The sequence below is a fragment of the Myotis nattereri genome (assembly GCF_964212035.1).
Source record: "Myotis nattereri genome assembly, chromosome: 3".
Lineage (NCBI taxonomy): Eukaryota > Metazoa > Chordata > Mammalia > Chiroptera > Vespertilionidae > Myotis > Myotis nattereri.
This window is the reverse complement of record NC_138077.1, coordinates 41906052-41922394: the sequence shown is the minus strand read 5'-3', so window position 1 is coordinate 41922394 and position 16343 is coordinate 41906052. Positions and strand designations below refer to the sequence as shown.

The 16343-nt window shown below is 42.5% G+C and overlaps 1 protein-coding gene across 1 annotated transcript in view; it reads left to right on the top strand.

Annotated features, from left to right (window-relative positions):
- MCF2L2 (MCF.2 cell line derived transforming sequence-like 2) overlaps positions 1-16343 on the top strand; it is a 210115-nt gene that overhangs the window by 81186 nt on the left and 112586 nt on the right. The window contains exons 11-12 of the mRNA XM_081086362.1: positions 1520-1711; positions 4442-4633. Coding sequence (XP_080942488.1) covers positions 1520-1711; positions 4442-4633 — 384 coding nt within the window. The remainder of the gene's footprint in view (positions 1-1519; positions 1712-4441; positions 4634-16343) is intronic.

Below are 16343 nucleotides of genomic sequence, written 5' to 3'. Positions count from 1 at the left end.
TTCCAGCCACAGTGGCCTCCTCCTGCTACCAGAACACGCCAGACATGCCCAACCTCTAGGCCAAGTACTGCATGGCTTGTCCCTCACTTCAGGTCTTGGCTCCTGTGTCAAGGGTTCCCAGGACCACACCCAGATTTGAAGATTTGCTAGGAGGACTCACGGCATTCAGCATACTCATGGTTGTAATTTATTACAGTGAAAGGATACCAAGCAAAACCAGCAAAGGAAAGGTGCAGGGGGTGAACTCTGGAGGCTATCAGGTGCAAGCTTCCAAGAGTCTTCTTCCTGTGGTGTCCCATGGGATGCACTTAACGCTCCCTGCAGTGCATTGGGATCACACTGTAAAGTGTTGTCAACCAGGGAAGCTCAGTGCTCAGTGCTCAGAGTTTTTATTGGTAGCTGGTCTCATAGGCAGCCTCTGCCTGGCGTATACCAGAATCCAGACTCCCAGAAAGACAGCAGGGGTCCAGCATAAAGCATATTGCTTGTCCAGTTTAGGTATGGTGAGCCATTCTCCATGGGGACGATAGAACCCTCCTGATGTTCCTAGATGCCACCCAAGGCCAACCTTGCAAGCAGGCCTTTCCTAGGATAGTATTCTGTCCTAGAGAGCACCTGCTCAGTGGGTCCTTCGCCCACCATCCTACTTAAAATAGCAACTGCTCCACCCGCACTCCTTGTCCTCCCCTCCCTGTTTGACTTTTCTTCATGGCGCTCATCACTATCTAAGATATTTGTTTATTGCTTGTGTCTCCTATTAGCATGTAAGCTTCATAAGGGCAGGGGTTTTCCCTGCTTTGTTTCCCACTGAACCCTCAGTACCTGGATGATGCTTGGCACATGGTAAGCCTCAATAACATTGAAAACAGGAAAATATGGCACATGTGGTTAGAACAAAACAAGCTATCAGAGAGAGGGAGATGTGGTTGCCGAACAGACGAGGTCAGAGCAGACAGTGAGCTGTGGTTACAGGAAAGGGTTTATAGGAACATATTTCTTAAGTCGCATGACTCCCCCATAGAGTTGTCCAAACCAGATCTTTACCTTTTGTTAACTTCAGCTCACTACCAGCTCTCTTCAGGGCCACAGGTCTGTCCTTTTTCCTTTTCCATTTAGTGGGATTCAGAGTCTCCTATTCTGTAGAGTATAACACCTCTGCCCTAGAAGTTATCACATTTTAATAATTTAATTATTTGTATAATTTATTTAATATGTGAGTTCTCCATTAGGCTGAAAGTTTCTGGCTTGTTAACACTATGTCCTCAGTGCCCATCCCAGAACTCAACAAATACTTGAATGAATGACTTGTTTTTCTTCAGAATGACAATGGCCCTGGATTAGGCCAGACTTCTTGGGAAAGGAAGAGCCTGCCCGGATTCCCCAGCCCCAGACTTTCAGCCTAAACCCCGAGCCAGCATCTCCTTAGCCTCCCTCTAGGATTGGAGCACAGCGTGTCAGGCAAATATCAGCCTCACCATGACTTGGCTGTGATGCTTTGCTGTGCATGTTCACTTTGCAGGAGTCCTTGGAAAAGGCCCAGCTGCTTGCAACAATCGGGGACCAGCTCATCCAAAGCCACCACTACGCAACGGACTCCATCAGGCCCAAGTGTGTGGAGCTCAGGCACCTCTGCGATGACTTCTTCAATGAAAACAAGAAAAAACATGACATTTTAGAAAAGTCTTTGGAATTACATAGTCAGCTGGACAAGGTGAGCAGAACAAAGCTGTGACCGTGATGTCTGCAAAATTTTCTGTAAAGCAGTCTTAGTCAGACTTGACCTCCCTGCCCCACATGGTTGCTGAGAAGATAAAGAACTTCCTGGGGAACAGAGCTCAAGAGGCATTACATGCTGCAGGTTCTAGGTCACAGGGGTATTGAAAGTCAAAGGTGCCTCAGGCATCCCACCACATCCTATTAGAATGAATTGCGTCTGTTTCCCTGGGTGTGGACCCAGACTTAAAGAGTGTGCTCTGGCCCTAGCCGGTTTGCTCAGTTGATAGAGTGTCGACCTGTGGACCAAAGGGTCCCAGGTTCTATTCCAGTCAAGGGCATGTACCTCGGTCAAGGGCATGTACCTCGGTCAAGGGCATGTACCTCGGTTGCAGGCTCCTCCCCAGCCTGGGCCCTAGTTGGGGCATGTGCAGAAGGCAACCGATTGATGTATTTCTCTCACACCTCATTTTTCCCTCTCTCTTCCACTCTCTCTAAAAATCAATGGAAAAATATCCTCAGGTGAAGATTTAAAAAAAAAGAGTGTGTTCTGGCTTGGCCTGGTGGGACATTTTTTTGATTCCCCCTCAAGCATACAGAGACCAAGCCCTGTATTTGCAGAGTGCTTCTTCTCATCTGAAGACATCGGATTGTGAATCCTTTGAGAAAAGCTTAAGTTATAATGACCATTTATACACTCCTGCCATTTGTAGAGGACCTACTGTGTTCCCAGTAGGAGCATAATTATGTCATCTATTTAATCCTCAAGACAAGTTATGAGGAAGGTATTAATGGCCTCATTTTACAGAGGCAGAAACTGATACTCAACGTGGTTAAGTCCAAGAGTTGCAACACTTAGTGCATGAGAATTGCCAGGTGAGTTTACTGTATTGCAGATTCCCTGGTTTGCCACTCTGGAGGCTGAGGTTCAGTAAGTCTGGGGCGATGCCGTAGAATCCATGTTTTCAGCAAGGGCCCAGGTGATTGTGGTGCAGGTGATACAGGGACACACTGAGAAACGCTGGGATAAGTGACAGCCTGAGACCGCACATGGAGGAGGTAGGGGATTGTGGATTTGAAGTCAGGACTGCCAAATTCAAACCCCAGGCTCCAGAGACTAGACAGCAATGCTGTGTGAGCAGAGGGCTCACAGGGAGGGAGTGCAGCCTCTGGTGCCCTTTGGCAGTGATCTCTGGGACAAATGCCCAGTCAGCAGGGGCAGTGACTTTTGGAGCCTTCCCTGTCAGCTGTTCCCAGGCAGCACGTGCTCATGGCCATGAGTGGGGAGCTCCATTCCTGTAGCTCTTTCTCTGCAGTGGCCGGGGCACCCACCCAGGCTGTTTACATCATCCCATTGCTAAAGGGATTTTAATGTCAGTGAAGTCCAGCTGTTCCAGAAGCAAGCGGCTCAGAGGGACCTGGTGCGCAGCCTGCTCTGTGGGCTGAGCTCTCTGCAGGATCAACTACTGTTTCCCTCAGAACATATCTGCTCCAGAGATAACAGTCTAACACTGAGCTGAGTGTGTGTGTGTGTGTGTGTGTGTGTGTGTGTGTGTGTGTGTCTGGGAAAGCAAGTAGTTGCTGTGACTACAGAATACCCCAGCCTAATGTTTTCTGCAGATCTAGTCATGATGTTTCAAGACAAAGTTTTCACAGTATATATTAAAGCATGATTTCCTACTACTTTGAAAATCCAAAAATGTAGGAAAGAGGAGGGAAGAAGTTACTGGTGGATGCCTACACATCCTGCTTCCCTTCTCATCCTCACACAGTGATAATGATTAACCTTTAAATACCTTTATTGGTGTGTGTGGTTTTTGTTTTGTTGTTCTAAAAGTAGCACACATTCAATGTAGGTAATTTAGGGGGAAAATAAAAGACAGATTTAAGTTGCCTGTAATTTCCCACTTAGCGATAACTCCTTTGGAGTGCTTTTTCCTTGTATAGTTACTTGACATAGCCCTTCAGGTCACCTGGAATGGAAATGCAGGTGTACTTGCTCTGGCAGCTCATGTAAATATTCAGGCATCACCAGGGCCCTTGTCTTTCTGTGTACGTCTTTAAAAAGTTGAACTGTTAGAATTCATCACCTACCTGGTTTCATCCCAGCATTCTGGAAAGTGTGAGTACTGCTGTTCTGAGTTACAGAACTTTTCATTCTTGGATGCTTCCGTGGGAAAGACAAATGACAATAAGTGCAAATGCGGACAGAGGAAAGTGTTTTTGTTAAAAAGACAGTCCCTCCTGCAAGCAAAGCATGTAGGGGCCAGGTCTGGTGCCTCATTAGTTACTCTGTGCTCTTGTAACCAGTTAGGAGGTAAGACAAGTGACCTAGAAGGTCAACCCAAGAAGTCATTGGTTACATTTCTCTATAGCGAGACCAAACTTAGAAGTACTTGCCTTTCTCCTCCTGGAGGGATAGTAATTGCTGTCAGTAGAAAAGGGCCCAGATGATTGTGGTGCAGGTGATACAGGGACACGAATGTTTACACGATTCATTTTACTGGTTGGGTGACTTCCCTGAGAAGTGGACAGACGTAAAATTGGTTTGGGTTTGTCCACCTCACAGTTGTATTTACAGGGGTTAGACCTCTCAACTAACCCCACAACAAGTTCCCAGTATCTCGGAATCCTGGTAGAGCCAGAGGAGCGCAGACCTCCCAAGGGACTGTGGTGGCTGAGCTGTGGTCAGGCTAACTGCACAGGGCACTGTGTTTCTTTTCAAAAGGTCAGCCGGTGGTGTGAGGCGGGAATCTACCTCTTGGCTTCCCAAGCTGTAGACAAGTGCCAGTCTCGAGAGGGTGTTGACGTTGCCTTGACCGACATCGAGGCATTCCTGGACACAGCGACGGAGCAGCAGCTGCCCAGCCCCAAGGAGATTTACAACCAGTTTGAGCTGATTCTCACCCCTGATGTAAAGGTAATGTTAGTGGGTTATTTTCATCCTGTGGTTGGGAAGGAGGCATTGGGGGCCTTTGCCTGTTGCTGAAGAAAGTCCAGGCAGGATATACTGAGCAGGTTAACCAGTTCTTGAGCCCTCAGGGGGCCTCTTAGGCTCCTTGCAAACTGCTTCTTGGCAGACTGACCTTTCACAGTCTGACTCAGTCATTCATTTCTCTACAAATCTTCACGAGCATCTCTCATGTATCGTGCACTGTGCCAAGAACCAACAGTAAACAGAAATAGACACGGTTCCATCCCGCATGGAATTTACAGTGTAGTGGGAGAGGCTGACATTAATAAATGTCAAACACAAAACACAAAAATGTGTTCCAAGCTGAAATGAGTGCTCTGGAGTTGGGATTCAGGGCCCTATCGGGTATGTGACAGCGGAACTTGACCTGGCCTGGGAGTCACATGGAGCAAGTCCTAGAGAATGAGTAGAGAAGATGGGGGTCCTTTTCAGTGCAGAGGCTACAGGGCTGGAGGGAGCCTGGTGCAACTGCAGAACTCAAGGGTCAGGGTGGCTGGAGTACAGAGAGCAGACAAAGAATGTTTGGGGTAAGAATAGAGAGGGAAAGACGAGGTGGGGCTCTGTGGGCCGTTTTAAGGAGTTTGGCCTTTCTTCTAAGAGCTGCGGGAAGCCACTACAGAATTTAAGCAGGGGAATAACTTGATCTGATTTGCATTTGAGAGGAGCACTCTTCTGTGAAGCCAGCGAGTTACGGATAGCACGCCTTCCTCTGATACCCACATCACTTTGCACGTACCTCTGCTCGAAAGGCTTCTTCACCTCTTTTGAGTCATGGACCCTTTTGAGAATCTGATTCACCTATTTTTAGGGAGTTGATGTAGGCAGTTTTTACAAAGATACAGGCAATCCAACAGGGATGGTGAAGCCTCTTGGGGCTAGCAAGAAACAGGGAGCAGTTACCACTCCTAATCCTGAAAGACAAAGGGGTCCTTGGAAGCGACGCAGCTGTGACTGTAAGAGAGGCAGCTAGTAAAGGCTGTGGCCTTGGGCAGAGGAATACTAGACACTGGTGGAGAAATATATACCACTACACTGAAAGGTCACAGGTTCGATTCCCAGTTAGGATGCATACCCAGATTGTGGGTTCTATCCTTGGTCAGGGTGCATTTGGGAGGCAACTGATCAATGTTTCTCTCTCTCCCTCTCCATTCCTCTCTCTCTAAAATAAATTTTTTATTAAAAAAAATAATAAAACAGCTGTAGCCGGTTTGGCTAGTGGATAGAGAATCGGCCTACAGACTGAAGGGTCCTGGGTTTGATTCTGGTTAAGGGCATATGCCTGGGTCGCATGCTGGATCCTCAGTGGGGGATCTGCAGGAGGCAGCCAATCAATGATTTTTTCTCATCATTGATGTTTCTATCTCTCTCTCCCTTCCTCTCTGAAATCAATAAAAATATATAATTTTTAAAAAGAATGAAACAGACCAAAATATCCCCAAAGCCTATCTATTCTTTTAGTTTGAAGTAAAATTCTAGGTTATAAGATTAAATATACTATGTGTCAGAGAATGTTTTATCCACTGAGGGGTAATGACTTTGTTGTCAAATCTGGTACTTTACACATATAAAAATATTCCAAGTTATATGTATATACACAGGTTGGTGTAGACACGTGGTTCTCTTTACTTGGGTAGCAGAGAGGGCCTAGAAACAAGGAGACACCAATATCAATGAGCACACCTGCACCCAGAGCTTGGTTTCTAATATTATTCTCTAAGTAAAGAGACCCAGGCTCCTTGGAGATATGACTGATTCTAGGACTGGGGCAGGAAATATACAAGGTGATCTTGGAACATCATACCAGGTAGAATGTCAAAAAGTCAGGAATTGCTTAAAAGCAAAACAAACCACAGTGATGGGACATAGGAGACAATCGAAAGAGCTCCCCATGGCCAAAACTGGAACCATCTGAGCAACAGAATTAATAGAGTAGTATTGGATGACAACCCAAAGTATAAAATAGATCTCCATGACTCCATGCTGATATAAATAAATGGTGGAATACATAAATAAATAGGGGAGAGGAACTAATCTCACATGCAGAAGAATTCCAAGTTATTTATGTAGATACTTAGCCCTCGTGGAGGTGTAGCAAGACTTCCCCTCCTTAAGTGGGGGCTACACATAGTGACTTTCTTCCAAAGGGTACAGTATGGGAAGAGAGAGATGGAAGAATGACTTCAAAGCGGAGAAAACTAATACACTACCCCAGCCAGGTGATCAAGGTCAACATCAACAGTATTAAGTCATGCACATGGTATGATGTGATGTGATAAAAATGGCACTTCTATGGTCTTCTCCCCCCAAAAAACATAACTTCAGTTTAATCATGAGAAAAACATCAGAGAAATATCAACCGAGGGACAGTCTACAAAATACCTGACCAATACTCCTCAAAGCGTCAAGGTCATCAAAAACCAGGAAAGGCTGAGAACTGGTCACAGCCAAGAGGAGTGAAAGTCAAGACAACTAAATGTAATATGGTATCTTGATGGGACCCTGGGGGAGAAAAAGGCACATTAGGTAAACAGTAAGGAAACCTAATAAAGTATGTACTTTATTTAATAGTAATGTACCTTATTTAATAATTTTGTACTTTATTTAATAAAGTATGTACTTTATTTAATAATTTTTAAAAAATCAGAATAATGTATCAGTATTGATTGATTAATTATAACAAATGTACCATAGTAATGTAAGCTGTTGATAATAGTGGAAAGTGACCGTGGAGTATATGGGAACTCTTTATGCTATTTTGCAATTTTTCTGTAAATCTGAAACTATTCTAAAAAATAAAATTTGTTTCTAAAAAGCTAGTACTCTAAGTCTAAAAGGTTGAATCTGTTACATTTCAGACATAACGATTATCAACACAACATCAGCCATTACACTGTTGTTCTTGTAGCAGCCACCTGTCTCTGTCTGAGGCTCCTCGAGGTATTTCCCTAGTACATGGTGATTGAGCTGCCCCCTTAGTGCCGCTGTGTTGATTTTTCTCCCTCATTCTCTCTCAGCGCCCCATGTAAAGAATGACACAATCTAAGTAGCAAATTGCAAAATTCAGTTCTTCAAATGTTTCTTGGGTACCCAGTTTGTGCTTTATTCTGAGAATACAGACTAGTATAGAGCCTGCAGTCACGGTGCTGACAGGGAGTGGAAGACAAACATTTCCCTAGCAATGCTCCTAGGTCCAAGAGCATATAAAATGGAGAGACAGAGGTAACACAAGGGAGGCAGTGGTCAGGATCAAGTATGAAGAGCCTGGTGCCGCAGGATGAGGCGTGAGGTGTCACTGCAGGGCTTTTGAACAGGTGAATTACATGATCAGATTTAGATTTCAGAAAGATAATTCTGGAAAAAAAGGAAAAAGATAATTCAGATTGTGGTATGGAGAGTGGACTTGCAAGTAAAAATAAGAGAAAAGGGGGAAATACGGTTGTTAATCTTGTACCAACCTCCCCCTGGTTTGAGCTTAGGAATTTAGGGTCTCTTCTGAATGCCTCAGTTTAATTCAGAGAACCATTTGCAGGGTTCACTCTGGGTCTTAAGGGATAGATGCAAAAGAGCAAAGATGATTCGAGTCCTGTCTGGTCCACATGGTGAGTCGTTGGGGTCTAGCATGTGGCACTGACCTCACACCAGGGATGCACAGCGTACATCATCATAGGCTAGTGCAGTGATGGCGAGCCTTTTGAGCTTGGCATGTCAGCATTTTGAAAAACCCTAACTTAACTCTGGTGCCGTGTCACATATAGAAATTTTTTGATATTGGCAACCATAGTAAAACAAAGACTTATATTTTTGATATTTATTTTATATACTTAAATGCCATTTAACAAAGAAAAACCAACCAAAAAAATGAGTTCGCGTGTCACCTCTGACTCGCTTGTCATAGGTTTGCCATCACTGGGCTAGTGGTTACTAGATGGACAGTGTAGGTCTGCACTCAGGCCCTGCAAAGAGTGAGATGAGCCCCAGCTCTTGGTGCAGAGGTCAGCCTTGACAGGGTGGAACAGTTTTTCTATAACTGACACTCCTGTCCTGCCTCCGAGATACTGGCTCCTTCCCTCAGAAGATGGCCCAGCATAAAAAAAAGACAAATTTACTTGTATAGTTGCAAAATGTGGCAACCTCCGTGGGTGTGTGCTGAGCTTGTACTTTCAGAATTAGGCATCCTCGAAGCACCCTGCATAACTCTTCTAATTCTGGATCCCTTTTTTGATGGTTAAAATCATCCACGAGACAGATGTCAGAGTCAGCAGGACAAAGAAAAGGTACCCACTTTCCTTGATCCACCAGAGCTAGAGGGATGTCATGCTGCAAGTGAGGCCAAAAGAAACATTCAGCTGAATTCAGGCCTTGGTGAAACTCAAAGACATTTGGGTCTTGTTTCTTATTTCCTGAGTCCCTGCTTTAGGCCACGTAGTTAGTTTTGGAAATGTCTGTGAGTTTCATTTCTCCCCTGGTATTTCTTCAGTTTCTTTCTTTCCTACTTGTATAGAGAGGAGTCACACTGAATAACACTTAAATGTGTTGTGTGGATTTTTAGAATATATATACGAGAGGCCCAGTGCACGAAATTCATGCACTTGGGGGGGGGGGTCCCTCAGCCCGGCCTGTGCCCTCTCGCAGTCCGGGAGCCTTTGGGGGATGTCCGACTGGGGCCTAAGCTGGCAGTTGGACATCCTTAGTGCTGCCACAGAGGCAGGAGAGGCTCCCACCACGGCCACTGTGCTCACCAGTTGTGAGTCGGGCTCAGGGCTTCAGGCTGAGCGGCGCTCCCCCTATGGTAGCACACTGACCACCAGGGGGCAGCTCCTTCCTTGAGAATCTTCCCCCTGGTGGCCAGTGTTCGTCATAGCAACTGGTTGTTCCACCGTTTGGTCGATTTGCATATTAGCCTTTTATTATATAGGATTCTTTATTGATTTCAGAGAGGAAGGAGAGGGAGAGCTATAGAATCATCAATGATGAGCGAGAAACATCGATCAGCTACCTCCTGCACTTCCCCTACTGGGGATGTAGTGAGCAACCCGGGCATGTGCCCCACCTGGGAATTGGACTGTGACTTCCTGATTCATAGGTGGATGCTCAACCACTGATCCATAACAACTGGGCTGTTGTGTGTGTTTTTTAATTACAGGTGCTTGTGATTTTCTTTTCTTTCTTTTTTTTTTTTAACTTTTCTACTAATGTTTATTGCTTAAAGTATTACAAAGGGTATTACATATGTGTCCTTCCCCCCCCCCCCCCGCCCTTGACAGTCCCCTAGCCTCCCCTACCCCCCAGTGTCTTATGTCCATTGGTTATGCTTATATGCATGCATACAAGTCCTTTGGTTGATCTCTTACCCCCCTACCTCCTGCCCCCCAACCCTCCCCGGCCTTCCCGCTGCAGTTTGACAATCTGTTTGAGGCAGCTCTGCCTCTGTATCTATTATTGTTCAAAAGTTTATAATGGTCTCTATTATCCAGAAATGAGTGAGATCATGTGGTATTTCTCCTTCATTGACTGGCTTATTTCACTTAGCATAATGCTCTCCAGTTCCATCCATGCTGTTGCAAATGGTAAGAGTTCCTTTCTTTTTACAGCAGCATAGTATTCCATCGTGTAGATGTACCACAGTTTTCTAATCCATTCATCTACTGATGGGCACTTAGGCTGTTTCCAGATCTTAGCTATAGTGAATTGTGCTGCTATGAACATAGGGGTGCATATATCCTTTCTGATTGGTGTTTCTGGTTTCTTGGGATATATTCCTAGAAGTGGGATCACAGGGTCAAATGGGAGTTCCATTTTCAGTTTTTTAAGGAAACTCCATACTGTCTTCCATAGTGGCTGCACCAGTCTGCATTCCCACCAGCAGTGCACAAGTGTTCCTTTTTCTCCACATCCTCTCCAGCACTTGTCGTTTGTTGATTTGTTGATGATAGCCAGTCTGACAGGTGTGAGATGGTACCTCATTGTTGTTTTGATTTGCATCTCTTGGATGATTAGTGGCTTCGAGCATGTTTTCATATGTCTCTTGGCTTTCTGAATGTCCTCTTTTGAAAGGTGTCTATTTAGGTCCTTTGCCCATTTTTTGATTGGATTGTTTATCTTCCTTTTGTTAAGTTGTATGAGTTTCCTATGAATTTTGGAGATTAGGCCCTTATCAGATATGACAGTGGCAAATATGTTTTCCCACACAGTGGTTTTTCTCGTTGTTTTGTTGATGGTTTCTTTTGCTGTGCAGAAGCTTTTTATTTTGATGTAGTCCCATTTGTTCATTCTTTCTTTAGTTTCAAGTGCCCTAGGAGCTGTATCAGTAAAGAAATTGCTTCGGCATATGTCTGAGATTTTGTTGCCTTTGGATTCTTCTAGAATTTTTATGGTTTCCTGTCGTACATTTAAGTCCTTTATCCATTTTGAGTTTATTTTTGTGTATGATGTAAGTTGGTGGTCTAGTTTCATTTCTTGCATATATCTGTCCAATTTTCCCAACACCATTTATTGAAGAGACTATCTTGGCTCCATTGTATGTTCTTGCCTCCTTTGTCAAATATTAATTGAGCATATTGGCCGATTTCTGGGCTCTCTATTCTATTCCATTGATCTATATGCCTATTCTTGTGCCAGTACCAGGCAGTTTTGAGAACAGTGGCTTTGTAATACATCTTGATATCTGGTATTGAGATCCCACCTACTTTGTTCTTTTTCAGGATTGCTGCAGCTATTCGGGGTCTTTTTTTATTCCAGATGAATTTTTGGAGAGTTCGTTCTAGATCTGCGAAGTATGCTGTTGGCATTTTAATGGGAAGTGCGTTGAATTTATAGATTGCTTTGGGTAGTATGGACATTTTAATGATGTTGATTCTACCAATCCATGAACACGGTATGTTCTTCCATCTGTTTATGTCTTCCTCTATATCTTTTTTCAACGTCCTGTAGTTTTCTGAGTAGAGGTCTTTTACCTCTTAAGTTTATTCCTAGGTAGCTTAATTTTTTTGGTGCAATGGTAAATGGGATTGTTTTTATAATCTCTCTTTCTGAAAGTTCACTATTGGTGTATAGAAATGCCTCAGATTTCTTGGGGTTAGTTTTGTATCCTGCTACATTGCCAAATTCATGTATTAAGTCTAGTAGCTTTTTGATGGAGTCTCTAGGGTTTTGTATGTATAGTATGTTGTCTGCAAATAAGGACAGTTTTACTTCCTCTTTTCCAATTTGGATGCCTTTTATTTCTTCTTCTTGCCTAATTGCAATGGCTAACACTTCCAGTACTATGTTGAACAGGAGTGGTGAGAGTGGGCATCCCTGTCTTGTTCCTGTTCTTAGGGGAAATGGTGTTAGTTTTTGTCCATTGAGTATGATGCTGGCTGTGGGCCTGTCATATATGGCTTTTATTATGTTGAGGTATGACCCTTCTACTCCCGCCTTACTGAGAGTTTTTATCAAAAATGGGTGTTGAATTTTGTCAAATGCTTTTTCTGCATCAATTGACATGACCATGTGGTTTTTTCTTTCAATTTGTTTATGTGATGTATCACGTTTATTGATTTGCGGATATTGTACCATCCTTGCATCCCTGGGATAAATCCTACTTGGTCATGGTGTATGATCTTTCTGATGTACTGCTGGATTTGATTTGCTAAGATTTTGTTGAGGATTTTGGCATCTATATTCATGAGGGATATTGGCCTGTAATTCTCTTTCATTGTGTTGTCTTTACCTGGTTTTGGTATTAGGATGATGCTGGCTTCATAGAATGAGCTTGGAAGTGTTCCTTCCTCTTGAATTTTTTGTAGTAGTCTGAGGAGGATAGGTTTTAGTTCTTCCTTGAATGTTTGGTAAAACTCCCCTGTGAAGCCGTCTGGTCCTGGGCTTTTGTTTGATGGAAGCTTTTTGATGACTGCTTCAATTTCTTCCATACTTATTGGCCTGTTGAGATTTTTAGATTCTTCCTGATTGAGTTTTGGAATGTTGTATTTTTCTAGGAATTTGTCCATTTCCTCCAGGTTGTCTAGTTTGTTGGAGTAGAGCTGTCCATAGTATTTTTTAGCAATCATTTGTATTTCTGTGGGGTCTGTTGTTATTTCTCTTCTATCATTTCTGATTTTGTTTATTTGGGTCCTCTCTCTTTGCTTCTTGGTGAGTCTGGCTAGAGGTTTGTCAATCTTGTTTATCCTTTCAAAGAACCAGCTCTTGGTTTCATTGTTTTTCTGTATTATTTTTTTGGTCTCTATGCCATTTATTTCTGCTCTAATCTTTATTATCTCCTTCCTTCTGCTCACTCTGGGGTTTTCTTGTTGCTCTCTTTCTAATTCTTTGAGTTGTAGAGTTAGATGATTTACTACCATTTTTTCTTGTGTTTTGAGATAGGCCTGTAGAGCTATAAACTTCCCTCTCAGGATTGCTTTCATTGTGTCCCATAGGTTTTGGATTGTTGTGTTTTCATTGTCATTAGTTTCCAGGATGTTTTTAATTTCTTCTTTGATCTCATTGGTAACCCAATCAATATTTAATAACATGCTATTCAGCTTCCAGGTGTTTGAGTATTTTGGGTTGTTTTTATTGTAGTTTATTTCTAATATTATGCCATTGTGGTCTGAGAAGATGCTTTTTATGATTTCAATCTTCTTGAATTTGGGTATACTTTGCTTGTGACCCAATATATGGTCTATTTTTGAATATGTCTTATGAGCACTTGAGTAGAATGTATATTCCGTGGCTTTGGGGTGAAGTGTTCTGAAGATGTCTATTAAGTCTATCTGATCTAGTGAGTCATTTAGGATTGCTGTTTCTTTGCTGATTGTTTGTCTAGAGGACTTATCCAGTGCTGTCAGTGGTGTATTAAAGTCCCCTACTATGATTGTATTGTTGTCCATCTCTCCTTTGATATCTTCCAGGAGTTTTTTTTTATGAATTTGGGTGCTCCTGCATTGGATGCATATATGTTTACCAGGGTTATATCTTCTTGTTGTATTGATCCCTTTAGTATTATGCAGTGGCCTTCCTTATCTCTTGTTATGGCCTTCACTTTGAGGTCTATTTTGTCCGATATAAGTATTGCTACCCCAGCTTTCTTTTCCTTTCCATTTGCCTGAAAGATATTTTTCCATCCTTTCACTTTCAGTCTGTGTGAGTCCCTTCTAATGAGGTGGGTTTCTTGTAGACAGCAGATGTATGGGTCATGTTTTTTTATCCATTCAGCCACTCGATGTCTTTTGTTTGGAGCATTTAGTCCGTTTACGTTTAAAGTTATTATTGAAAGGTACTTGTTTGTAGCCATTTCTTTTTTTGTGTGGCTGTTTTCTTTCTGAGCTTTTTATTTCTTCTTTCTACACCAGTCCCTTTAGCATTCCTTGCATTGCTGGCTTGGTGGTGATAAACTCCCTTAGCCATTTTTTTTGTCTGTGAAGCTTCTTATTTCCCCTTCAAGTTTGAATGATAGCCTTGCTGGATAGAGTATTCTTGGATTCAGTCCTTTGCTTTGCATCACTTTGTAAATTTCTGTCCATTCTTTTCTGACCTGATGTGTTTCTGTTGAGAAATCATTTGATAATCTAATGGGAGATCCCTTGTATGTAACTTTCCGTCTCTCGCTTGCAGCCTGTAAGATTCTCTATTTGTCCTGAACATTTGCCATAGTAATTATGATGTCTTGGTGTGGTTCTTTTCGGGTTCACCTTGTTTGGGACTCTCTGGGCTTGTGTGACTTTTTTCTTCCCCACCTCAGGGAAGTTTTCTGATATTATTTCTTCGAATAGGTTTTCTAATCCTTGTTCATCTTTCTGTTGTTCTGGCACCCCTATTATTCGTATGTTGTTTTGTTTCATGTTGTCCCAAAGCTCCCTTAGGCTCTCCTCCTGTCTTTTAATTTTTTTCTCCAATTGCAGTACATTTTGGGTGTGTTTTGCTTCCTTGTCTTCTAATTCACTAATTCGGTCCTCTGCTTCTCCTAGTCTACTGTTGATACTTTCAATGGTGTTTTTTATTGCATCTATATCACTCTTCATTTCTTCTTGGGTCTTACTTAAGTTGTTGATTTTTTCATCTGTTTCTTCTAGCTTCTTCCATATGTTATTGATTTTTTCATCTGTTTCTTCTTGCTTCTTGCATAGGTAGTTGACTTTTTCATCTGTTTCTTCTAGCTTCTTGCAGAAGTTGTTGATTTTTTCCTCCATCCAGTTTATGCACTCTATGACCCTTATTCTGAATTCTTTTTCTGTCATGTTGCATGCCTCTGTATTACTTAGCTGCTTTTCTGGAGAGTCCTCCTTCTCTTTCCTTTGGGGGTTTCTTTGTCTACCCATGTTTGATCTCACTGACATATCTAGACATTGAGTCATTCAGTGGCTGCTCCCTGGGTGGCAGTGGCTCCTTGGGCTGTGGTCGCTCCTTGTGCGGTTGCGGTAGCAGCTGCTCCTCAGTTGGCAGCAGCTCCTCTGGTGGGTGCTGTTCACAGCTGTGGTGGCTCTTCTGGCTGGTGGGGGGAAGCTTCACGTACAGCTGCTGTTCCTCAGACAGAGGGTGTGGTGCTCAGGAGGCTGCTGTTGCTTGGATCTGCTGCGTTGATTTAAAGGCACAAAATACAACACAACAAGGCACCATGTACCAGGCACTAAACACAAATATATTCACGATATTAATAACCCCAAACAAAGGTGACCACCCGAATTAAGAGAATTAGGGGATAAGGAAGAAAGAAGAGAAAAAGATAAAAGAGAAAAAAGAAAAGAAAAGAAAAGTAGGGAAGAAAAAAAGGAGTGCAAAAATGAAATTGGGAAAAAGGAGGGGGAAAGAAAAGAGAAAAAAAAAGAGAAAAGAAAAGAAAAAAAAAGAGCGGAAAGAGAGAATGAAGTAGAAGAGGGGAAGAGACTATGTATATGAGGAGAAAACTCCTATAGAACCACCACTAATCCCAACAAATTCCAGCAACAGCTCCCTGGAGATGAATGCAAACTAGAAACAACCAATAATATCAAGAGAGGCAAGGGAAAACAGAAGCACAAAAATAACCAGGGGGGGTGGGGGGGGTGTTGAGGTGGAGGGAGGGGAAAAACCAGCAGAAAAAAAGAAAAAGAAAAAGAAAAACAGCCTCACAACCATTCCTAAAACACACACACACACACACACACACACACACAAAACCCCCCCAAAAAAACCCCACAATATACTCAACAATCAAGCAAACAGCAACAAAACAATAGAAAGATAAAAGAAGAAAAAAAAATTTGGATAGTGAAGAAAGATAAGGGATATGTGTATAAGGATTTAGAGCAGTGGATTGGAAATAGGATATATAAGTAGGGTGAAATTTTGACAGGAGGTAAACAGAAGGAATAGGGAAAATCTAAAGCAGGAATAGGGTAAGAGAAACAGGACAATAAAAGGGGAGAAGTGAGGGAGAGGGTTTTAGCATAGAGGTAAAATTGAGGTAGGGAAAATTGATGCTAAAGGAACGATGAAAATAGAATGGAGAACACTAATCCCAAAATAAAATAAAGAGAAAATAAAATGCAACTTTAAAAAATGGTAAAATGGTAGTAGTAATAATACTGGTTAAAAATAAAAATGTAGTAATTAAAAGGGTAAAATCAGGTGATGGATAAAGAAGAAAAAAAATTGGTTTCTTAGTTAAAAGGTGAAAAAAGAAAAAAGAAAAAAGAAGAAA